Genomic DNA, 25,096 nt, shown 5'->3' with positions numbered 1-25,096 from the left:
CCGTTAAGACCCGTGTCTCCAGTTTAAATTGTCTGGCTAACATTGTGTTTTCTTCTTTTCGACTCGAACAAACGACAGTGACTATGACTAAACTGAATATCCAGATGTGCACTTGAATGTACAGTGTGTTTCACATGTGATATGGCTGTCACAATAATTTCCAAAAAACTTTGAGATTACCTGGGTCTTTTCCAGACAACTTAATGTGGTCTGCTCCTTTCAGTGTCACATGGGCCAAATACACATACCAGTAACTATCCTGTTTTTCAGTTTTTCTCAGTCTCTCCATAATGCAAAGAAGCTGACACTAAGCTTCAGATTAGTGCCATTTTATATAGTATACTAGTTGATCAAAAGTTTACACTTTGGTACTTCTGAAGATGATTTCACAAGATGTGCAGACAGGCTGTGATGTTGAAGTGAATTATGATAAATCAGAGCTTGTCATCTGTTTGGATTGAGAATTGCTGATCCTGCCTAACTCTTTCATGGGTGGCTTACTCCATCACCGATGATCGATGGCGGCTCTGTCGATCATTCCCCTTTCCAGAAACGTCTAAGAGCACATTAGTAAAGCACTGAACCGTATTAGTTCAATCAACAACACATATGGCAGTGAACACAATCAAGCCCACATCTGTTTTAATGGTTGGGGATTTTGTGAGAATGACGCATCACATTGGCTCAGGCCTGGATCTGATTTAAACTCCTAACAGGTCAATATACCCGCCATTGACATTGACATGCAACTTTGTTTTTGTTTTTTCTCATTACTGCACTATATGGGTTAAAGAACTGTAGGTTTCTGGTGCGTTTGGGTAGAGACAGCAGTGAGACCTGTTTAGTATAATATGATAGCAGTCTTCAAATATGTCCAAGCAACAAGAAATGCTATTCATATTTGTATAGAATCAAAATTCCAACGACATTCACACCTCATGTGTCTCCCTCCTTGTTTTAATCTTGTAGTAACATGTAGTCCCTCTCCTTTCCTCTCATGTTGTCTTTCCTTCAAGTTTCCTCCTTTTTTACTTGCACAGAAGTCTGTCCGCTAATGTACAGTATGGCAAGCCTGGACGGCGTCCTAATTGTAGTTTGCATGCAGAGACCCCCCTGAACCCAGACCTGTCATCCAGGGAGCAGAGCTGCCCAAGAGCCATATGAGAGCAATCAGCCTCGCTCTCTGTAATTTGCTGTTGACGCTGCTTTGTAAACACAGGAAGCTCATTTGCAATCTATCATCTTTTCTAGTCTTGTCCAGCCTGCTTCTTTCTTCTGTTTCATTCCTTCTCTTTCTCTCTTTGTTTCTCTCTCTCTCTCTTTCCTGTCCCGTAGCACGCGGGAGAGCCTGGCCTCCAACACGTCCAGCAACGTGGAGAGTAACAGGCGACAGAATCTCGCCTTGAGCCCTCGACACACCAGCGGCAACCCCCCACCCTACCCTTATCGACACCCACCCGACGCACCCAACACTCGAACTGAGAGGACTCAAAAAGCATCCATCACAAGTGTATAAATTTCACTGAACTCCAAAAAAACAGGGGTAGGAATTGGGTGGGAGAGACTCCATTAGACATGAACACCCTCCAAAACAACACCTCTCAAGCTGCCCCATGTCTAAGAAAAAAAACGAAATACCAGCAAAAGCCAGTGTTTAAGAAATGGCTTTTTTGTGGGTGCTCTGAATGCCATGTAACATTGTATACACTGACATTTCAAAATGAAATACAGCATAACATTTGTATGGAAATCATCTGACTTCTTTAGACCCCTGTATGAGCCACCGTGCACGGCCTATTGTAATCTACGGGTAAACCCTCACTGACTTAGCCACGTTTATTTGAACCGTTTTCTGTAGTGTATTTGGCATAAACCGTCTCAAGTCTCACTTTTTTTTTTTTTTTTTTCCATCTTTCAATGGGTTGAGTCCGAAAATGATCCTCTCAGGTCAGATGTAGTCACACTTCAGCACACTTGTCACAAACGTTTTTTTGTCAGGTGCGCAGAGCCACAAAACCAACTCACTCATCGCCACAGATGCTGGAAGTTTCTCTCCCCTTGCCTGCTGTCTGATGTGTCGCCATACAAATGCGTTGGGGTCGCTCACTTGCCCTTTGCTTCAAACACCGATTGTTCAGGCTGTATTGCTGAGAACAGTACTGCTGCTGTGGTCTATGTGGATAAACTCTTTTCTGAGGACTTACAGTATGTTTACATTTTTATTTATTTATTTTGTAGACACATCCCACACGTCTCAGTAGCTGTATGTAAATATATTTCATCAAGTCCCATGGTGACTTAAAGGCCCAAATGCATTTAACACAAGGTATTTTGTGTCTCTAAATCGATAATCATTTCTCGGGAACGGTCATTATTGTTTTTTGAATCACCTTGTGTATATTGTCCGTTTTGTTCCCTCCTGTCACCAGAACCAGATTCATTCCACATTTACAAAGAAAATAAGTCGATTCACTTGAATGATTCACTTTCAAACAGAGGTAAAGGTCTGTACTCGATCAGAGGTCCTTCTCCATAGGCTGTGATGCCTTTTTGAACAGCATCATGTGGATAGACCATCTCATTTAAAAGCATGGAGAATTTTCTTGACTATTAAGTGCACCAAGTATTTACCTCATCAGACCAAGTAAACAGACTTGAAATGTTTTGATACAACGCCCTCCTGGTGCTAAATTCATTAAACACCTTACTCTCTCCAAACTAAACCCAGCTTAATCCTGATACTTGTTCCTTTTTTAATTTGACATTTGAATTTGCATGTTTGGATCTGATCTCAGATACCTTGCTGAACTACACGACGGACCTACACTGATTATTGCACACAAGTCTACCTCCTCGCTGTGTACGATGGCAAAGAGAAAGCCAAGAGTGTTGGTTTTTCCCGGTCAAACGAATTCACTTGTCAGCCTGTATCCTCTGAATGTGACTGATTCACAAATGGACCTTTATTTAAAAAAAAGAAAACAGCTCACTAGTCATGTCAAGTGCTATTGTTTCCTGTTCTAATCCTCACAGTCGTAGTGATCTAGTGGTGAACTATCAGACCAAGGTATGGCACCCTTTAATGGTCATGTTAGGGTTGAACACTTCAACTCTCTACTTGCATAGGGATCCATGCCCAGTTCTTCTTGGATGGATATTTCTTTAAAAAAGATAAAATAAAAATAAAACACATTTTTAAACATATATTAAGAATGGACAAATTCCCATTTGCAACAATATTTCTGTCCGCTGTGTATTTTCCTGCCATAAAACTTAAATTTTAGGAGTGCAAATATAGCTTTCAACTGTTTGTTCACTACAGTCCACTATATTCACTGCATTTATAGTGACTCCTTCAAATAAAATTGTTTTGTTGCCAGGAATGCCTTGTAACACATTTGCACTAAACAACCTGGCCTCTGGTAAACATACAAATCCATCCAAGAAGGATGTCCTGTTTTTAATGAAAATGTTTCATATGAAATAGCCTACAGATTGTCCATGGAACGTCTTCCCTTAACGTTACGGATTTCTAATACTGCTCAGCAAACATGGTGTCATGATGTTTCTCTGTCATGGTTAGTATATTAAAGTAAAAGAGGGATTTTTGTAATGTCTATAATATTCAAGTCCCTATCTGTGTAGTTTTGGTGTTTACTGTAATAGTGTAAACAGTATGATCTACCCTCAGGGGTCTCGTGTTACTTTTTAAATCAATAAAAATAACATGTTTGGTTACACCTTAAGACTGTGGCTCAACGAAGCATTTACTTGTTTATGTTTGGATATTTTATTATATTAGGCCTAACATTCTGCATTGACATTGGGACTTCCACCTCTGCATTCTTATTTCCACTAGAGGGCGTTGCCCTACTACGCAAACCAGAGCTCTGACACATTGGGGATCTTTGAATATCGCATATACCATTTCTGGATGAATCCCATTCGCCATAAAGTGTTCCCCCTATATTGTTCATACTCAAATCAAGTATACACTCAAAACAGAAGTGGGGAAATCATGCGTTCTACAGAGGCCTAGGAGAATATCAAGTCAAGGGTTTTCATTAAAAGTGATCAATTGTCTTGACCTGGAACATTTTATTCTGCAATTGACTTTGACCTTCAACGCAAAGACCATAAATGTGAATGAACATTGATATGCGTGTGCATTGATGAACGACACAGAGAATTAACCAATGACAAGTCTTCTGTCAGTGACCGAGCATCTGATTGGGTACGAGCCCGGCGTGAACGAACGCATAATATGCCGCTTGTTCTGTGTCATTGAGCAGCACCGCATGGTCAACTTGGAGATCCCTCACAGGTTAGTGACAATAAACGTATTTTTTTCCCACAAAGGTATTTTCACACTCATTATTCAGTTTCAAATGTGTTTTGTTCATATTAGCACACGAAAGCAATCGGTCAATGAAATAAGGTCGAACATAGGGACTGCACATATGTTAATAGTTCTAACTAACGTTACAGCTTCAAGTGAAACTTTCTGGCACTCAAGGGGAAGTGAAGTTTACGTAGCTATGAAAGTGTTAAAGCTTGGCATTGTAAATTGAAATTCTGTAAGCGTACAAATGCACACCTGTCAGATCGTCTTTGTTCATATTGCTCACCGGTGGTCATAGGTCAACAGTGTCTGTTGATGGTAGCCTGTGCAGAGTTGGCTTCCATAACTTACAGCGTGTCTGTTTCCTCTTTGGCTTCAAAAGCACTTGCTTGCTACTGCTAGGAAGTTAAATTCTGCTTAAGAAACTTGTTGAGGATGTGGTGAAGTACAAATATCCAGTATTTAAAACACCTCACCGCAGGTTATTGTCGAACTTGACATGCATTTGGTTTTGGATATTACAACTTTAGACAACTTTCTGTCAGGATGAAATAACCGTAGAGGGCTCTATGCATTATTATAGGCTACGATACGTGTCCTTATGATCACGACTCTTTGTAGCCCGCCCATTCTGCGCGCTTTTAACGTTTGTTTACCTGCTGTAGTTACACGTTTTCATGCTCGTGAGTCAGATTGTATGTCAGTTGTAAATAGCAAACCGTTAACCGTAAACCTTACAGTGATAACGAATGTGTAATCGGATAAAACAACTGGACTGATCAAGGTGGGCAAAGCTGTTATCAAAGGTCCAGATTAAGTTGAGATGAATGAGTGGGATTGGCTGGCTCTTTTCTGTGGAGTGACAGGGACTTGCACTGGGAATCTTGACCGATCGTTTACTAGGTTAGGATTACACGTTTTTGTTTGAGGTAAGGGTTTGCCTTGTCAAGGTGACACAGGTAGTAGCCTGTGTGAATAGGCCTACAGAAACGATGATTCAAGGGAAAATTCAGCTGACACTTGAGTTGAGGCTTTAGTATTGACTGAAACAACCTGCAGTTTCTGCCATAACAAGCCCTGTCTGGTACGTCTCACTTTCTCTTTAAAACTAAAAAGTTCCTATAGATCATGAGGAGGATGACAATGATGTGGATGATTGTGTGGAGGAGGAGGATGATGATGATAATGACAGCAGGTTGATCTGCGATGGAGGAATCAAGATGAATGTTTGAATTTAGCGAAATTTGCCAATTTAATGCAGTAGCCTTACTAAGTTAGGAGTTTGGAGCGTATGCTCATCCACTAACTCACATAATTTCCTATTGTGAATAAACACTCTGTGGTTGTTAACTAGTAGTATATTGCACTATGTAGTGGGTGAATGGATGTTTCAAGCACAGGCTGAAACTCCCTAAAATCACCAATGACATCCTGGAGAGTTGGTCCTTAAGTAGGCTAAATCTCGGTTAATATCTGTTTCGACAATAATAAAAAAAAAAGTTGTGCAAGGACCTACAATCACATTTGAGATCATTGGAGGGGAAAGTGACCAAAGTCTGTCTTCGTCCTTGCTCCTCAGACACTTGTTGCTCAAGTTGTCTTCATTACTTAACATTGAATTCCCCCCAGTGTGGAGGACACATGTCAGTTGTATTTGCACAACTCCTGTTACCGATTTCCTTGAGGCTTGATGTGTTAACTTGTCCAAAGGTGACCTGGACCTAGTTTTATGATGTTGAGTGGGTCATAGTTCAAGATTTTGGTGTCAGATCTGGGTGAAGGGTTGAGAGTGGACAGTACTCTCTTGAATTTATACTTATACTGGCAAATAATTTCTTCACACTAATTGATCTTTATCAGTTTGATCAATTCAGGGTTAGACATAATTGCCCGCTATAACTTGCAAGCTTAAGTAGATAACTTGACGATTGATTGTCAGACTAGTCTCTTTATACAACATCCTCTTGCATGGGTCAAATGTAACATGATTCTTTGCATGTAAGGATTTTTTAGCTTGTAGTTACTTTATTGTTGTATGTAGACATTAGAGTATTAGAGAATATAACAGTATTCTAGAAAAGTAAGAGGAAGAGTAATCTAATCTATTTATCTCTGACACATCTATGCATAGCTGCAGTTCAAAATCCGATAACGTGCTGCGTTTAATGTACAACTAATTCTGCATACAAAGTGACCTCCAAACCACCTCTTGACGGCAGTCTCATTCATTGTAAGTCGATGTGTGCTTTTAGTGTTAACGTGACGCAACGTTGGCTGCTGCTGGAGGTGCAGAATTTGCAGTGTAAACACACACTGACTGAAAAAAGCCAGGTATGCAGTGGTGAGTCAGTTCGGTGGCGATCTGGCAAACACAGAGAGAGTAAGACAAAAAGGGAGAGGGGAAGCCAGTGCACCGGGAGGGAACATGGCTTTGGCCGCTGTGTCCACGTCTGGCGGAAACAGGGTTGTCTTGTGTGCAGGACAGCTGTCTTCGTTACGCCTTTTACCGGATAGACTCAGATTGTGAGTGCAGGGGGAATAGGGTGCACAGACAGACAAGGCCTGTGTCGGACTGTCAGCTAGCCAACCCCCCACCATTACATACTCTCACACGCACACGTGTGCCCCGTTCTCCCCTGAGACATATACACACACATGCCCCGCATGAATTGTGCTATGTGTCAGCCACCAGCTGGAGATTTGACCCAATCACCCTCCCTCCCCCCCCGACACACACACACACACACACACACACTTGACCCAATCACCCTCCCTCCCCCCCGACCCACACACAGACACACACACACACACAGACACACACACACACACAGACACACACACACACACACACACACACACACACACACACACACACACACACACACACACACACACACACACACACACACACACACACACACACACACACACACACATTTGACCCAATCACCCTCCCTCCCCCCCGACCCACTCACACACACACACACACACACACACTTTCCCTCCTGCTTCACCGTGCTTTCCACTGGCACGTCACTCGGTTTTAAATAGTGTCCCTGGACAAGCCCCCTGTCCATGCTTCCTGTTAGGCTGCTGCTCTGTGGGGTGATTTGCAACCCCCGTGGCCCTCCCCGTCCTGTCGACCATGTTTAGGTGGCACTGGGCTGGGCTGAGTGGGTTACCTTTGCCCTGGAAGCCACGGAGGACACGGGGGACTGTGTGGAGAGTGATCGTGACAGTGTGATGGGATTCACTGAATGAAATGGCCCAAGGTGACTTCAAGACGAAACATGATCCAATCAGTGATCAGTGTGCAGTCAGTCTGCCCGGTGCCGTACTGTTTTAATGAATCCACACAGTCGCTCTCTCACTCACACACACACACGCACTCACTCACTCACTCACTCAGTGATAAGTCTGTGTCAATGCTTTGGATAGTGAGACAAAAAGTCTGATAATACTTGAGGGAGAGCCTTTATCACACATCCTCTCTTGTTTCAGAGCTGTGATTGGTCGGCTCGATCTCCTGTCCAATCAGAGCCGCAGAGGGGCGGGACGGGGTCTGACCTTTGAGTAGCCCGTCACCCCAGGGGGGGCACATAAACCTGATATAGCGTCCCATCATCTACTATAACTCCTCAGTCCAGGAGCACAATTGCTGATTGATTTCAGTGGACCAGCAAACCAGTGAGAGGACAACAGGGTTCCCTTTTTTTTTTAAACCTTCCCTTTTGGTGCAGGTGAGCTGCCTATGCGTGGTCTGGTCTTGTGTGTGTGTGTGTGTGTCTGTGCATCTGTGTCTGTCTGTACGTGTGTGTGTGTGTGCGTCTGTGTCTATCTGTCTGTCTGTGTGTTTCAGTTTCAGTGTGTGTGTGCACACGTGCAGTGTATGCTCAGTGTGGGTCTGCCTGTGAGAGTGTTATGGTCCAGCGCTGGAGCCAGTGGGCTGCCCAGCCCGGGGTGCTGTTGTGATGGCTCTCAAGGCCACATGCGGTGGCCACATCGCAGCAGCACCAGCCGCAGGTTATCTGTTGCTGTCCACATTTCCTTCCACACAGCGCTGTGTTAGAGTGTAGCCTAGCCGCCTGTCTGATAGCATGCGTTTCAGGGGTTTGAATGGAACTTCAGATCAGTTTAGTGCATGTATGTGGTATGTAGATTAAATGCATCCAGTTACTTAACTGGGGATGCGGCTCTCACTTAATTACTGGGAAATGTAAATTGAGGGAGGTGGTGTAACAGGGGTTTTTTTTCCAGTGAAAGCATTATTAGATATTTTGGTCATGAGGCCATGCTTTTTTTCTTTCTATAAAGTCATGTTCAGGGTTAGCCCAGAATATTTATCATTTTTGTCATTTTATTGCAGTCTTCTCTGTTGCTCTGTAACTCTAACTTTGTAGATTATTCAACTACACTTTCCATATTGACAGTCTAGATCTGTTTATCCAACAATGGACGTCCAGCGGAGACGGTCAAGTTATTCCATACATTGCAGTCTTCTTATGTGTGGCCTAGACATTTTTTTTGTTATGTCAAAGGCTAATATTCACAATGCCAAATGTGAGGTTTTTTCTTTTCTTTTATTATTTCAACATGATCAGAGATGTATCACAGGAGGATATGACATGCATGGAAATGAATAAGCACATTGGCACATAATGGAATTGCAGTGTGCCTTACAGGCCTGTATAGACTGGAGGTGCTGTGACAGATGTAGGGGAAATGTCACCAGGGCAATGTCACCCCTGTTCTTGCTGGGTTATTACAGTGCTGGTGTTACTGTGAGTCAGAGACCTTTGCCCCAGTCAGGAGAGACTTGCAGCTGACTAAGCAAGCTCATCAAATAGTAAGGCTCTTGTACCATAGAGTAATTCTTTCTCTCTTTCTTTTTTTGGTGGGGGGGCGGTATGTTTTGTGTGTGTGTGTGTGTCTGTAGAAGAGAGGTCATAGTCCAAAGGGTTGTAGTCCAGTGAAGGACTCTTAACTCATTTATAAAGCTCAAAGGCCAGTAGTAATCAGGTGGGGACATGATTGTTTGTGTTTCTTATTGTTCTCATGACGGCACTCTGATGTCATAATAACCAACATTCCACTGTCACAATGAGCAGTACTAGACTGATTCATCTTCACTTTTCAACTAAACTCAGACTGCAGTGTGTGTTGTGTGCTGTGACAGGCTATACGCAGTGTTGCCATACAATACAACATAATTTAGGTAAGTGTTGAATGTTTAATTTTTGCGGGAGATCCCCTCTGCGCAAGTAGAGGTGTGATGCTTCAGGTCTACTGTTACCGATTTGAAAGGCTCAATATAATTGCATAGAAGAGAGGGTAGAGGTTATTTTACACTGGTGTTGTGGATGTTTGAAGATGCACAGGGAAGGAGACTGACTTTGGTTTTCTGACAGGACCTTTGGACTGTGTTTTAAGAAATTTGTCTTCATAGACATTCCAGGTTTATTCCTAAAATGTTGTTACTGGAAAGATGTACTGTTGTTTCAAAATTCAGCATGAAGGGGGGGGGAGGGGTCTCTAACATGTTGTTGCAGCCAACAGCTAGAGTAACCAGGCAGCTACAGTACAGTGCTATAATATGCGGACATCTTTAGCATGTAGGAGGGGGAATAAATGTATTTTAAAAAGGAGTCAATTTCCCATCTCATCATTGATGAATTCACTGTGGGAATCTGAACAGGTTTCTGCTCAACTCTACCACAATGTGGGGGTTGTTGGAACAAGAGAAGTTAAACTTGAAGTTAATCTTGTTGAGACGGTTTGGGTTTCACGTCAACAAGCTGTTGTTGGTGTTGAACAATACGATACAGATCACATGACATCCATTACCGTGTTAGTAGTGGGCCTGTGGCTGTCTTTTAGGCACTCCGACCGAGTGGGGTATATTAAAAATGCAGCCTCCCAACAGCTTGGCTTGGTGACTGATGGGTGTGCGTGTGTGTGTGTGTGTGTGTGTGTGTGTGTGTGTGTGTGTGTGTGTGTGTGTGTGTGTGTGTGTGTGTGTGTGTGTGTGTGTGTGTGTGTGTGTGTGTGTGTGTGTGTGTGTGTGTGTGTGTGTGTGTGTGTGTGTGTGTGTGTGTGTGTGTGTGTGTGTGTGTGTGTGTGTGTGTGTGTGTGTGTGTGTCTACAGACACAGACGCTGAGCGGCCGACAGCATGCAGATGCCAGAGTTCATAAAGCAGTTTCGGCTGCCGGAGGTGAATGAGTTGCGGGACTACCTGCAGACCCTGTCCCCCAACACCATCGTGGGCATGGGCGCCTTCGCCGCCCTCTCCACCTTCTGGTACGCCACGCGGCCCAAGGCTCTGGAACCTCCCTGCGATCTATGGCAGCAGTCTGTGGAAATTGAGGTAAGTGTCCTCCCGCAGGTGTGATGTCATTATTTTGCATTATCTGCAAGTGTTATCTCACTCCCCGTTACAGTATATTCAGGTTTATACTTAGGTCTGCCAGACGGACTGATGGAAATTATCAAAAGCTAGTTGTAAAACAGTCATTGACCTTTGTAGTGGATTTGCTCTACAGTCAATCTAGAATATCAAAAGTGAACACTAACACCTTACTGTGCGTGGGTGTTGTTTAAATGGTGTCTGGGCCGCTGCTGTTCACCATCATGCATATTATAATGCAGCTTGCGAACAAATAATTTGATCAAGTTTTAGATAGAAATGCTGTGGTTTTGTAGCCTGGCCCCCGCCTGACTACGTACTTCCGCTCATTTACATTTCTCTTCGTGCTCTGTCTGGTATAGCTTGATTCAGCTTCGTCTACTCAATACACATTTGGATCTAGGCCAGACTCTGGTCTCCAGGCTAGTGGTGGTGTTGTGTAATATAGCAATGTAACAAATGCATAATAATACAGGCAGCAAGACATCTCAGACCTTCTAACTTGATTAACCAAGTACATTTTATGTAAACTTTATAATTCAGCAACATCGCTGTGTTGAAAGGACAAGATTTCCTATACTGAGGCCATGGGCTTCAGTATTTATTTCAGACATATGAAATGGCCACTTAAACCAATAATAACAACGTCAATCAAATGAACTGCTCATAAATCCAGTCCTGCAGATGTGGAAGGTGATCGTGCATGCTGAGCAGACATGTTTTTGTTCCTCATTAGAATGGTGCACCACAAGAACCAATATGTCTAGTGTCTCTTGGCTCAGATTGCCATCGTACTTTTCTGTCTGGCTCCAGGGGCGGCCGAGGTTTGGGAGTTTATATTTCTTTTTTGTTTCCCCTTTGTCTTTCTTTCTTGCTTGCTTTCTCTCTTTCTTTCTTTCTTTCTCTCTCTCGTTCTTGCTCGCTTTCTCTCTTTCTTGCTCACTTCAATGCATCTGTCAGGGCGGCGAGTATATCAGGCGGTCAGTCCTTGTGGAGGGTGGCAAGCTGCTGACCTACTACTATGAGGACGCCAAGACCATGTATGAGTTCTTGTTGAGGGGAGAGCGCGTCTCCAGTGAGTATCCACAAACCAAAACACACTCCATTATCGCCATTAGTGAAGAGATGAGGAATGTGTGTTTACGTTTGTATATCAAAATAAGGGTTGTGTTTCTTTATGCTACTTTTTCCAAAGCAAAAAAAAAAGGAAAGGCGCACTACTGTAAGAAATAGCCTTGTTGAAACGGAAACCAGTGACCTTGGTTTGGAATTTGGTTTGTTTGTTTGTTTTCTCCAGACAATGGACCATGTTTGGGAGCAAGGAAGCCCAAACAACCATACGAATGGCTGTCATACAAAGAGGTAAGACCACCAGTTAACATGTTAATGAAAACAACATGGTGTAGTTCTTTCACCTGAAAATAACAGCTTGGAAGTCATTTAGTGGAGAATTAGAATGGAGTCTCGGACATTGTTGATGTACAGTATGCCAGCACTACATGTACATGTTTGTAATGTTGTTGTAGTAAGTAGGAGCATGACCTATATTTTTTCGCTAAGTTAGCAGCATTCGAGTGATTCAGTCATTGTGAGATGTCTTCCAAAGCCATTCATTCATTTATTAATTTTTTCACTCATTCACTCATTCACTCATTGTCCTGTATGTCATATGTCATAAACCTGGGCCCCCTTTGTCTTGTTATGAGCTAGAAGGTAGAGGTGGATGGATACCTGCATCACTATGCTGTGTTGTTAAGTCGGAGTGCCCTTGTGTGTTCTTCTCTCCCCGTGTTGACGGTCAGGTGGTGGACATGGCTGAGTGCTTGGGCTCCGCGCTGCTCCACAGGGGTCACTCCAAGTCCAAGAACCCGTACATCGGCATCTTCTCCCAGAACCGGCCAGAGGTGAGCACCCCTGTCCATCAGCCGCTGCTAAATTTAGCCCCTCTGTTGTCTGGCTTAAACCCCCCCCCCCCCACCCCCACCCCAGTGGCCTCCTACAGACCAGCAATGTCCCCTTGAAAACTGTTGGGTTTCGAGTAGAGATATCCCCATATTTCTGCTTCATCAAATTCATTAGCATTAGTTATCCCACTACCAACTGTAACTCTTGTTGCATGCATTTCCCTATCTTCTTCTCAGTCTGTGTGTTTGTGTGTGTGTGTTAAGACTGTTTGGGAATTGGCCTGTAAAATGGTGTTGTTATCCACATTTGTATTGAAGTCCTATGATGTGTGTGCCCACAGTGGACCATGTCAGAGCTGGCCTGCTACACATACTCTCTAGTGTCCGTCCCCCTCTACGATACACTGGGCACTGAAGCCATTGAGTACATCATTGACAAAGGTGAGTTACTGACTGGCAAAGGCCAGTATATTAAGAATCCTTGTCTTTTAAAACGTCCATACAATTTTGCTTGTTAAGCAAAGGGCTACATGTGCATGCCCTTGTGATGTAGACATGTTTTCTTTTTGCTCTTGTAATGTCACATTTTCTCTTTTGGCCAATGAAGAGGTAGGGGAACAGTAAGTGCGACAGGAAGTTAATGATTTCTTTATGGAAATTGAGAGCACAAGATCAGACCTTGGGTAAAAGCCTAACTAAAGCTACAGCTACTGTACCATTCCTTGCGCTGAGCCAACTGCATGAGCATATGACCACCATGTTGGTGGTGGTTTCCCTCATCAATAATAAAGCTATTGCTATTAGCAGAGAGATTGGTATCCGCTGGAAAAGCTTCTCAGAAATGGAGCGATCGGCTTGCGCCATCTGTAAGGTATATGATAAAGGGCGAGATGGACAGGATGCAGACTAATATGGGCATGGGAGAGTGTTCTCATGTGTCCACTGTGACACACTGTATTTTTTTGGGCTTTGTGACTTTATTGCGACAGGATAGTGAAGAAATGGACAAGAGAGAGAGAGAGAGAGAGAGAGAGAGAGAGAGAGAGAGGGGGATTAGGAAATGACCTGGCTAGGGCTCAAACTGAGGGCTCATGGGCCCGAATATGGTACAGGCGTTGTAGCCAGTTCCACCACAGCCCCCCCTCCCCCTTCTAAGCCACACTGAGGTGTGAGATGGTCTCAGTGTGTCTTTTCGGGTAATATTATTTCAACATGTTGACTATGAGCATGCTGTGACCGTTCTGGCTGAATGGACCATTAAAACATCTCCAGATATTGTCAAACAGTATTTACAACATACTGCCCATTTTCTATCAAATGCTACCATTTCATTTAAGCATAATCCCACTCAATGAAGCAACAATCCGTTACATGTTGATAAAGGATTGTAGCATTAAAACATCTCCAGATATGGTCAAAACAGTATTTACAACATGTTGCCCATTTTCCATCAAGTGCTACTATTTCATTTAAGCATGATCACAATGAAGCTACACTCCTTCACATGTTAATATATTAATGAATCTCCCCTGTGTCTTTCAGCCTCCATCACCACGGTGGTGTGTGACGTAGCGGCCAAGGTAACGCTGCTGCTGGACAGCTTGGCGGGCCGTAAGCACTGCGTCGGCACCGTCATCACGATGGAGGAGGTGGAGGCCGAGCTGGTGGAGAGGGGCAAGAAGAGCAACATCGACGTCCTCAGTCTCAAAGACGTCCTGGTGGGTGTGCCTGGACACTGTGTGTGTCTGTGTGTGTGTCTGTGTGTGTGTCTGTGTGTCTGTGTGTGTGTCTCTGTGTGTCTCTGTTTGTCTGTGTGTCTGTGAGCGTCTGACTCTGTGTGTGTGTGTGTGTGTCTCTGTTTGTCTGTGTGTGTGTCTGTGTGTCTGTGTGTGTGTCTCTGTGTGTCTCTGTTTGTCTGTGTGTCTGTGAGCGTCTGACTCTGTGTGTGTATGTCTGTGTCTGTCTATGCTCTACTATCTCTAAACACAATGTACTTTGTCAATTGCATGCAGGATGGTAAAATTATAGATGACTAGGATGTTCGATCAATGTGTCTGTCTGCACATTAGCGTCAGTTTGATGTCTAGTGTTTATGGTTGATTGACCTTGACTGACCTTTGCAATGACCTGTCTTCTCTCTCTCTCTCCATCTCCTTCCCCACACACACCTACCAGGCTCTTGGCAAAGAGAACCGCAAGCCCCCAGTCGTAAGTGTTTCTGTGGTTCTGCCTGATTTGATGTTTTCATTGTCAGTGATGGTGAGATGGTGTTGTGTTAGACTGACTTGTGTTAACTCTGACTTCAGCCCCCTATGCCTGATGACCTGGCAGTTATTTGCTTCACCAGTGGAACAACAGGTAGGACCTGATGACTTAGTAAAACGTGCAAGGGGTGTGTGTGTGTGTGTGTGTTTGATTGTGTCAGGAAGGGAATTTACTCAAGTGTGTGTGTGTGTGTCAATGTGTATGACTAAATTGTTTTGAAAGGATTTTGGCAACAGCTGTGTGGCATCTTAAGTGAGGTGTGTGTCTGTCTGTCTTGTGTTTGAGAGTAATTGCATCAGGAAGGGAATTTACTCAAATGTGTGTGTGTCAATTTGTATGGCTAAATTGTTTTGAAATTTTAGCAACAGCTGTGTGAAATCTTAAGTAAGGTTATGTAGATAGTCCTCAAATGGCATTCAAATATTTTCTATTCAAAGGGCATTGCGGTGCCTTTGCCATGTTTCGTTTGTCTGAGTGGCTTCATGTCTATTTGTTTTGTAAATCCGCCTTTGAAATTCTAAGTGTGCCAAATACAATGTCCCACCTCTCATTGGCTCAGATCCTGGTGCCATATCCACTTCTTCACTGCCATTGGTGAAATTCACTTCCTTGTTCTCTCTTTCTGCCCTTCAGGGAACCCAAAGGGAGCAATGCTCACTCACAAGAATGTTGTGTCTGATTGCTCTTCATTCATGAAGATTATAGAGGTAAATAAATCTCAGTTCACTAGATTTAAGCTAAGCTTACTTGAAATACAGTGTCCACAAACCAAAAGTTGAGTTTCAGTGCAAGTTAGAGGTTAGAGTTCAGAAAAGGCTTCAGGTGAATGTCCTGGTTACAGTACCTGTGTTTTTACCCTGCAGCGCGTTGTTTAGTATCAACACACTTAAGAAGATGTCGTTGTGTCTAAGCGCAGGACACAGCCTTTAACCCACTTAACTTCTATTGCCCTGAGGATTCTATTGCCCAAACCAGTCTTGTGAAATTGAGTTTACACCACAGTGGCCTTCACTTGGATAAACGAATGATGAGTTAAAAATAAATAAAACGGTCATACCAGTACACACACACACACACACACACACACACACACACACTTTTTCGCTTCTTCCCTGTGACATGTTCTTGGTCTGGGAGGCAGATCAACTCATACAATGCTACTGATAGTTTTCAGTTGCCAAAAGTCAGTTTTAGTTCCTGGTTACAGTTGGTTCCTCATTCTCTTTGTAATGGCTATGATATCTCTGTGTTAGGGTCCCTGACATTTATGATGTGTTTCTTTCCTTTGTGAATCTTCAGTAGGTGGGCTTGGGGCCATCTCTGTTCACCTAAACTGAAGCTAGGACAATATCACCCAATACTGTAATTTTAGATATTGACATCAGTGCAGCAGTATATTTTAAAGGAAGATAAATAAATAAATAGAGAGTTCCCCTTTATGGCAAGTTTTCATCTAAAAATCCATTTTGTGTTCTGGAGAAATGGTTCACGTTGATTCATGTCAGTAAGAGACTATTATTGGTATGTTCTCCTGTATGTTAATCTGCATCTTTGTGTGTGTGTGTGTGTGTGTGTGTTTGTCTATTTTCCAGAAAAGCTGCCCAATATCCAGCAGCGACGTCCACGTCTCCTACCTTCCCCTGGCTCACATGTTTGAGAGAGTCGTACAGGTTTGTACTGTAACTACAGATTCCCCTCAGTCTAGCACCGCACTCCGCATCCGCATTCGGTCCGCATTCGGTCCGCATTTGGTCCGCGTTCGGACCTTTCTGACCAGCTCTCCTCTCCATGTGTCCCCAGGGGGTGATGTTGGCTCACGGGGCCGGCATTGGGTTCTTCCAGGGGGACATCCGGCTCCTAATGGAAGACCTGGCTGCCCTGAGGCCCACGGTCTTCCCTGTGGTACCCCGGCTGCTCAACCGCATGTACGACAGGGTGAGTATGCCAGCCGCAACCTCACTTTTGTACCGGCCGTATGAATATACAATTGTACAATGTAGTACAGTAATTTCCAGCATATAAGCCGCATTGTGTATAAGCCGCAGGACAGTGTTTTATGCAAGTTAAAACAAACAAAACCATATTGATACCATATAAACTGTCCTCATGTATTGACCTCATAGCTGAAGAAATTTTGCAAAATCAATGTATAAGCCGCGGCTAATAGTCGGGAAATTACGGTATGTAATGTAATGCAAGTGTAATAATCAAAGTAGCTGTTGCCATGGATACTTGTATAAGTTTTATGACCATTTTGTCAGTTTGTGCTTACCTTGGCTCATCACAGAGGTCTAGTTTAGAAATTATACCCTTCTTGTAACTCAGTAATCAAATCTTAGCCTTATGCTTTATTGGAGTTTAAACATTAAATTGTATCTACGTCAAGGACCTGGATTTGGATGTTCAGCGTGGTGGTTTAGTCTTTTCTTTGGTGTTTGATTAACATTGATCAAACGCTACAAGTAGACCACGGGTTTTGTGGAAATGCGTGCAGGAATTTCACTATTTGTTCCCCATTGGGTTAGTTAAGGCATAAGTATTAACCTAAAACCTTAAATCCATGGTTGAGAGAGTGATCACAGTATAGAGAAGTTCACACAAACATATTAATGTGTTGTTTAAGCAATATTCAGTTATAGTGAAAAAGTTTGTGCACATCCCAGGTCAAGGTGCAGAACAAGGGTAAATCATAAAAATGGAAAAAGGTTCGCACACTTGAAATCCTTCTTTTTAGTTTTATTAAATGATGAATGAATGATGGTTAAAAGGTGAATCTGAAGAAGACCACACGGTCGAAACGTCATTATTCTGTGCTAAAGAAAAGAAAAGAAAACTAAAAAGTTTTCAAGTGTGCAAACCTTTTTCCATTTTTATTGTTTAAGCAATATGGCATGAGAGAGCGTGACTTTGACTGAGAGCTAACTGTAAAATGCCAGGGGATGTCCTGACAAATATTCCTCGTGATGACTTATGGAATGCCTCTTGTAGATGAGTAAATACTTGGCCCGGATCTGACTGTTGTATAAAGGCCCGTACACACCACACACGCCCGCACACAAATTCTTAGCATTTTCGTACCACAATTTCGTGTCGTATCTGGTGTGTATGGGCCTTTTAGCGTTTAAGTACGGCAAATTGCCGTTCTGACGCGGCTGCTGTTCCTGTGCTGCAGATCCACGGACAGGCCAGCTCGCCGGTCAAGAAGTGGCTTCTGGGCTTCGCGTCCCGCAGGAAGGAGGCCGAGCTGAACAGCGGCATCATGAGGAACAACAGCATATGGGACAAGATCATCTTCAAGAAAGTGCAGGTAACGCCAGAGATCCTTCCGGCGTGTCGCCAAGACGTCATATGACGGTATATAGATCTCTGTCAGATTGACAAGCAGTTCAGTTCAAATGCAACGTCACTTTCTAGGTCTACTTTAAAGGGGGATTTCGCCCCCCCCCCCCCCCCCCTTTGCGAAAACAGAATGCGGAAATGGTCGAACGTTTGCGGCCTCTCGCGCCGCTTTAACCCTCTCTGGGTACACCCCGCTACGCTCCAGAACACCACCCCTGGGCACCTACCTCTGCCGTAAAGGAAACAGCTGGGTGGTGAAACTGGTTCGGCTTTAGTGGTTTGAAATTCCTGACGTCTGTCACCCTGGTGAGCTAAACAGGCAGTGCCACTCTAGCGAGTTGATTTGGCTTTCAGGTTTATTGTGCTCGTTTGTGGCTTTTGTTCATCAGCGTCGGCCCATTTCCATTTAAAGACGAAACACGAAAGTCCAGTTCAGTAGCTCTGTGTCTTTTTAGATGAATGGCAGGCATATAGAGGAAGAGTGCATCAAGTATCCCAGCATGGCTGGTTTCTAGGCCTGTCTCCCCACACCCGCCTGTACACACACACACACACACACACACACACACACACACACACACACACACATTCTCTCTCTCTCTCACACACACACACACACATTCTCTCTCTCTCTCACACACACACACACACACACACACACACACACACACATTCTTTACATGCACCATATGGTCTGACTCCATATGAACATGCACACCGGGGACTCTGATGGACTTCCAGGTGGACTCTGACCCCACTCTCGCCACCCCACGTCGCATCAGTCCAGCCCACTCTCTCTCTCTCTCTCTCTCTCCCTCTCTCTCCCTCTCTCATTTGGATGCATGGCTGCTTGTTTGTGTACCATGTGACCCAGGGCAACGAGACCATTTGTTTCCATGGCAGCGGGCCAAAACGAAACTTCTAAACGATTGTTCCGTCCTTTTTAAAGGAACTCGTGAAATCTGATGCCATCTGAAGTAGTGTCGTGAAGGACTTTATGATATCAGCTCTCGGGTGAATTATTGACTAGGTGTTGAGGTATGAGGATAAGCCTTGGTTTGTAGTTAAAACCTCCAGGGCAATATTCATTCAGTCATTTGCATTACCAGTTTCTGAACCAATGTCAGTTGAGTGTCCCTGCTTACAGTAATTTGCATTAGGTATCATTTACATTTGTTGAAAGACATCTTTCTCCAATGCAGACGCAGGCCTTACGACCTAGATTCACAAATGTTTGTGCGGCACTTGAGACCTAAGCCATAACGTTGTCAGTAATGGCAGCAGTGGCCTTGCACAAGGACAATGTACCGGTAATCTAAAATTCCCATGGATAGATCACTTGGACAACTCTGATTGCCTGTACTGTGTGTGTTTGCTGCCCCCTGCAGGCCAACCTGGGTGGCCGCGTGAGGTTAATGCTGACTGGTGCTGCTCCAGTGTCTGGCACTGTACTCACCTTCTTGCGAGGTGCACTGGGCTGCCAGGTGAGTCCCTCGTCCAATGTCCACACAAATATGCCGGATCTTCCCAATATACTTCCATGTACATTCACATGTCGGATTCCTTTATGTTCCTGTATCTTATATATGGCCGCAGAGGCTAAGGTTGTTTCTCACAGCTGTTATCGTAGGGCCTTTGAACTTTATGGAGTGGGTGCAAAGTCTGTGATAAGGCTCCTTCACTTGTGATATTGTGCAGGTTGCAACCTTTTTATGTTGCAAATACGAGGCAAGGTTGTTTTTGTGTATGACGCGGTGTTGCCCAGGCCTTGTGTGTTGACTGATTTGTTCTTGTTCACAGTTTTATGAGGGCTATGGACAGACGGAATGCACAGCAGGGTGTACTATAACACTCCCAGGGGACTGGACAGCAGGTACACACACACACACACACACACACACGTATGCTCAGATGTGTGCATAAACACACACCTCAGTGGGCTGTATGTATCTGCTCATCATTCCACTGATGCATTTAGAAACCCATCCGCTTGTGTCTACTCCCTGTGCATGCTTGCTGTTGCCTGTTAAAGTCTGATTCTGTTTCATGTTGATTAATATTATATTTGTTCATTTATTTCCGTTTTTCTCCAACAGGACATGTTGGAGCACCCCTTCCTTGTAACGACATCAAACTGGTGGATGTTGCTGAGATGAATTACTTGGCAGCAAACGGAGCGGGAGAGGTGTGTGTGTGTGTGTGTGTGTGTGTGTGTGTGTGTGTGTGTGTGTGTGTGTGTGTGTGTGTGTGTGTGTGTGTGTGTGTGTGTGTGTGTGTGTGTGTGTGTGTGTGTGTGTGTGTGTGTGTGTGTGTGTGTGTGTGTGTGTGTGTGTGTGTGTGTGTGTGTGTGTGTGTGTGTGTGTGTGTGTGTGTGTGTGTGTGTGTGTGTGTACATTTAGGCTCATGGGTGCATTTCTTAATATGGTTTTACTATGTACCTGCCCTTTTTTATATAATTTTCAAGTGTCTTTCTCTGTGGCCCCACAGGTGTGTGTGAGGGGCCCAAACGTGTTCCAGGGCTACCTGAAGGACCCGGAGAAGACTGCGGAGGCCATGGATGAAGACGGCTGGCTCCACACAGGAGACATCGGCAAATGGTTACCGGTGAGTGAGCCCCAACTGCCGTAAAATAAACACGGTCTACTCTCTCTAATTGTAATATAAAAAAGATGGCAAGTGTGAACACAGTTTTGAACAAGAAAAGCACTCCGAGAGTGCAGACCTCTGCCAAGCAAAAACATAACCGCCTCCTGGATCCAGACGGTGATACGGATCACTTCCAAAATTATGGTTTCTTCCTTGGGTCATTTCAGATCTTTCCTGAAAGTTTAATCGAAATCCATCCATAACTTGTTGAGTTATCTTGCGAACATAGCAGACAAACAAACAAACAAACAAACAAACCCAGATGAAAACATAACCTCCTTAGCGGAGGTAATAATTCATACGCTCAGTCTAGCCGGTTAGCTTTACTTTTACTGACCGAGTTTTCATTTCTGTTGAGGGGTTAATAGCAGATCATGAAAATTGTGTTCTGTCTGAATGACGGTGCAGCTCATCAAGAAAGTGAAAGCATGGAAATGATGATGTATTTTTTTTGTGTGGATGTGCACAGAACGGAACGTTGAAAATTGTGGACCGGAAGAAGCACATCTTCAAGCTGGCCCAGGGAGAGTACATCGCCCCAGAGAAGATCGAGAACGTCTACATCAGGAGCGACGCTGTCGCACAGGCCTTTGTTCACGGGGACAGTCTACAGGTAGGAGCCACAGCAGTCTTGCGTGCATCACCTTTACACGTGTCACGCTTATAGATTGTATCTGAAGCACTATACATTTGTGTGTTGAGCTAGTGTCATGTATGTGCTACCAATAGCACATACGTTATCTTAGCCCACCGTTTTTCAGTGAATATACAGTAAAATGAATATATGATAATCTGATCTAGATTTTTAAATGCAGCTTAATATCCCATATACAGTATATTTACGATTAGTAAGGCACTGACCGGGTTCTTCAGGTGGCTTAGTTTATTGTCGACTATTTAGTGATGTTAAGTATTCATCTCATCTGTATTATCTGTGTGTTTAAACCCAACAGGCCTGCCTTGTAGCCATCATCGTGCCAGATCCTGAAGTCTTACCCAAATGGGCTCAGAAGAAAGGCCATAGTGGATCGTATGATGAGCTTTGCAAAAACAAGGTCTGCTGTTATTTCACCTTGAACACTCATGGCAATTAATGCTAGGACATTTGAAACATTGCTTTACAGAGAAATGTCAAGTTGTGAAATTCTGATGATCTGAAATCTTTGTTTCCGTGCTCTTTGCCATGTAGGAAGTAAAGAAAGCTATTTTGGAGGATATCTTAAAGCTAGGCAAAGAAGGAGGTCTGAAGTCTTTCGAGCAGGTGAGTGTCCTTGATGACAGAAGTCCCGAATTTAAATTAATGTCTTTCCAAATGTAAAAGGTAATGATTCATACAGTATGTGTTTATGCGGTGGAACAAAGCTGTGTGCGGCTGCTATTGGCTATTCTCCTGGAACTTTCTAGTTTTTTTAAGGTCAGTTTCCCACGCATGGATCATGCTAAATGGAGATGGAGACTTTAAAAAACGCGTTGTCTACAACTAGGCTTAATCCATGTTTTGAATCGTATCCATAATTTCACTAAATTACGATGTTAATATGTATGTGGTAAAACGTAACTATTAATCCACAAAAAGGCAAAGAGTAAAGCACAGACAAGCTGACCTCATGGCAGAGCATAAAGCTTTATTCACGACGCCAGAGACAAACACTCAAGCATCCTACAGTAGCAAGCGTGAGCGCAACAAGTCTGTCTGAGACAGTCTTACCATTATTTATAGGACTAAAACAAGATAAACAGGATATTCTTGATGGATTACATAAAATGATACCGTAATGAAAAAGCTGCCGTGATACAGAAGAGCAGTTATTACTCCAGATTCCCTTTGGGATGTTGACGTCAGAGGTCATAAACAAAAGTAGCCCAAAATAACTGGGATCATCCTTGTAATGTCTACATTTCTTTAATGTGTAGCCAGTTGGACAACAGCAACCCGAGTAGACACTAAAATATTGTTTAATTACTGGACATTTTCACACAGTGAAGTATTTGGCTTGTTGAAGGAAATTGTGAATTACATTATAATTATTATTATTTTTTAATGTTTGAATCTTATCCATACCACTTTGTCTAACACACATGTGTTTGTTGGCTGGTCAGGTGAAAGACATTAGCCTGCACAACGAGATGTTCTCCGTGGAGAATGGCCTCCTCACTCCGACCTTCAAAGCCAAGAGGACCGACCTCAAGAACCACTTCCGAGACCAGATCGACGAGCTCTACTCCAAGATCAAGATGTAGACGTCGTTTATTGGGGAACCAGAACCGAGGGCAAAGCAGGAACTTTTTTCAAAAGGGAGCCTTCCTCAGGGAACATTGTTTCGTCTGGCCTCTGGACACTCAGTAGCCGCAGGACTGTCTCTCGTGAACGAATAAAATGATATGAAGATCCAAATGGAGCAGGGACAAGTCAGCTATTTATGAATTCTCTGCCCTTTAAACCCGAAAGCCATATGTTTTTGTTTTCTCTTTTTGTTTTCTTTTTAAAAAAAACAAAACAAATGTATTTATTTTTTCATATAATATGATATACACATGAACATAAACTGTAAGGCCACATAGACATGTGTGGTAAGGCACATAGACATGTTTGCACCAAAGTGCTTTCAGTTTCAGGTAGTTCACTCCTATGAATGAGAACAGCTACCTGTCTGATTACTCCAAAAATACGTATGGTTTAACTAAAAATGCACTCACCACCATTCAAAACAAATATGTGTCAAGGGAGAAGATTTCCCTTTTGCCTCTGATGTAATGTAATGTTGAACTCCATCTCATCTTCTCTCTTGATGGATCATTGTCCAAGTCAGTTGAATAATGTCCAATCATTAATTCCACATCAAGTGTAAGGTCTGGTGAGTAGGTAGGTAAACAGGGCGCAAAAGTTAGATAATACCTGACTTCATCTGTTTGTGGTTTGTACTTTTCGGAAAGTCCTACATTGTTTGTTTCCATAATTTAAGTCCGCTCACCATGTGACCTACTACGCTGTGTTGTTAAGATCCAAAGATATTTGACATCAATGCTGTCTCTTTCCAGAAATGTATTGGGTGCATGTCAAATTTGTGCCATGTGTTGTCTTTGCATTTCATGTCACACTAGGCTATTTTTGACAAACAACATTTGTCAGCCATATTTGTTATTAATCTGTCTTTCTGTAAATCCAAATTCCCTGTTAATTGATTTGAATTGAAACATTCCTCAGTTCTTAACCAACACAGTGGTACAGACAGTACGTCCGAGGGAAAGAAACAACATATGCCCAGAGCTGTGTAACTCACTATTACAACAGCAAGCGTGGACATCTGAAGTTGCCTCTGGTTTGGTGGTTACAGCAGTCATGAGCAAAGTATTCAGTGCCTTTTTCTGTTGTCATTATTATTATTATTATTATTATTATTATTGTGAAGAGAACTACAAAATAAGTGATTAATCCTTACAGATATCTATTGGATTGTCTGTGGAAAGAGAATCAGCAACTTGCGAAACATTGTTTCCGCACAGGTACACAGTGTACAGTATATGTCCTTTATAGACATTCATAATGATGCATTGCCTTAGTTACCTCAACCATGGTCACCAGTTTTTGCTTCTGACTGATCGATATGCACCTTTTCAATGCTGTTGTATTGAGATTGTATTATTGAGGACACCAGTGTTGAATCATAATGCCTCTTTTGATTTGTGAAAGAGGAAAGGCTGCATGATATGCTAGTGTTATTTTGCCCATGGAAATCGAAGAATGTTTTTTTTGATGGGCTGTAACTACAGTCATAGTGAAGTTCAGTGAAATGTCCTCTCTCTTTGGAGATATGTTAAAGCACCAGGGAAATAGTAAATCTATTGGGCCGTCCATTTTGTCACGGACATTTTTATGAAGGGAATTTAGGTGTGAAATTATCAACACTTGATAATATTATAAATGTTAATGGTTGAAATACAACAACTGATCTTTAGGTATGAATTTGTTAGTTCTGTTTGTGTGTGTGTGTGTGTGTATTAAATGTATATGTGCACTATTAACAGTGCATACGATTTTGTGATTGCCACAGCTAATAAATACCATTCAGATGTCATGGGTGTCTGTTTTCAGTTATGAAAATAGTTGCACAACCCCTCTTTTCAGAAATCTCACTACAAAGCTCATTAGTTTTCATGCTGAAAATATCAAAGGTACACAAACGTGGACTATGTTG

At 43.1% G+C, this 25,096-nt stretch overlaps 2 protein-coding genes across 5 annotated transcripts in view; both read left to right on the top strand.

Moving 5' to 3' along the window:
• Nucleotides 1–3,685, top strand: part of LOC134068710 (storkhead-box protein 2-like) — a 53,965-nt gene extending 50,280 nt beyond the window's left edge. For both annotated transcript variants that reach the window (XM_062524434.1, XM_062524435.1), the window contains exon 4: nucleotides 1,336–3,685. In XM_062524434.1, coding sequence (XP_062380418.1) covers nucleotides 1,336–1,516 — 181 coding nt within the window. In that variant the 3' untranslated portion in view covers nucleotides 1,517–3,685. The remainder of the gene's footprint in view (nucleotides 1–1,335) is intronic.
• Nucleotides 3,686–4,276: 591 nt separating this feature from the next.
• LOC134068708 (long-chain-fatty-acid--CoA ligase 1-like) lies at nucleotides 4,277–24,976 on the top strand. Of its 3 annotated transcripts, none has more exons than XM_062524433.1 (21): nucleotides 4,277–4,324; nucleotides 10,488–10,707; nucleotides 11,707–11,821; nucleotides 12,044–12,108; nucleotides 12,549–12,650; nucleotides 12,992–13,091; nucleotides 14,193–14,368; nucleotides 14,826–14,858; nucleotides 14,957–15,008; nucleotides 15,549–15,622; nucleotides 16,508–16,585; nucleotides 16,716–16,850; nucleotides 18,088–18,222; nucleotides 19,643–19,738; nucleotides 20,055–20,127; nucleotides 20,351–20,439; nucleotides 20,742–20,858; nucleotides 21,370–21,513; nucleotides 21,854–21,955; nucleotides 22,090–22,161; nucleotides 23,001–24,976. In XM_062524433.1, exons 2-21 carry the CDS (start codon nucleotides 10,513–10,515, stop codon nucleotides 23,139–23,141), a joined length of 2,094 nt encoding a protein of 697 aa, XP_062380417.1. In that variant the 5' UTR covers nucleotides 4,277–4,324; nucleotides 10,488–10,512; the 3' UTR covers nucleotides 23,142–24,976. The 3 variants fall into 3 exon arrangements, with proteins under 3 accessions (XP_062380417.1, XP_062380415.1, XP_062380416.1); XM_062524431.1 differs by lacking the exon at nucleotides 4,277–4,324 and adding an exon at nucleotides 7,861–8,082; XM_062524432.1 differs by lacking the exon at nucleotides 4,277–4,324 and adding an exon at nucleotides 9,342–9,557.
• The last annotated feature ends 120 nt before the right edge of the window (nucleotides 24,977–25,096 follow it).

The sequence above is a fragment of the Sardina pilchardus genome, chromosome 21 (assembly GCF_963854185.1).
Source record: "Sardina pilchardus chromosome 21, fSarPil1.1, whole genome shotgun sequence".
Taxonomy (NCBI): Eukaryota; Metazoa; Chordata; class Actinopteri; order Clupeiformes; family Clupeidae; genus Sardina; species Sardina pilchardus.
The sequence above is the reverse complement of the archived record's forward strand: the minus strand, read 5'-3'. Positions and strand labels throughout refer to the sequence as shown.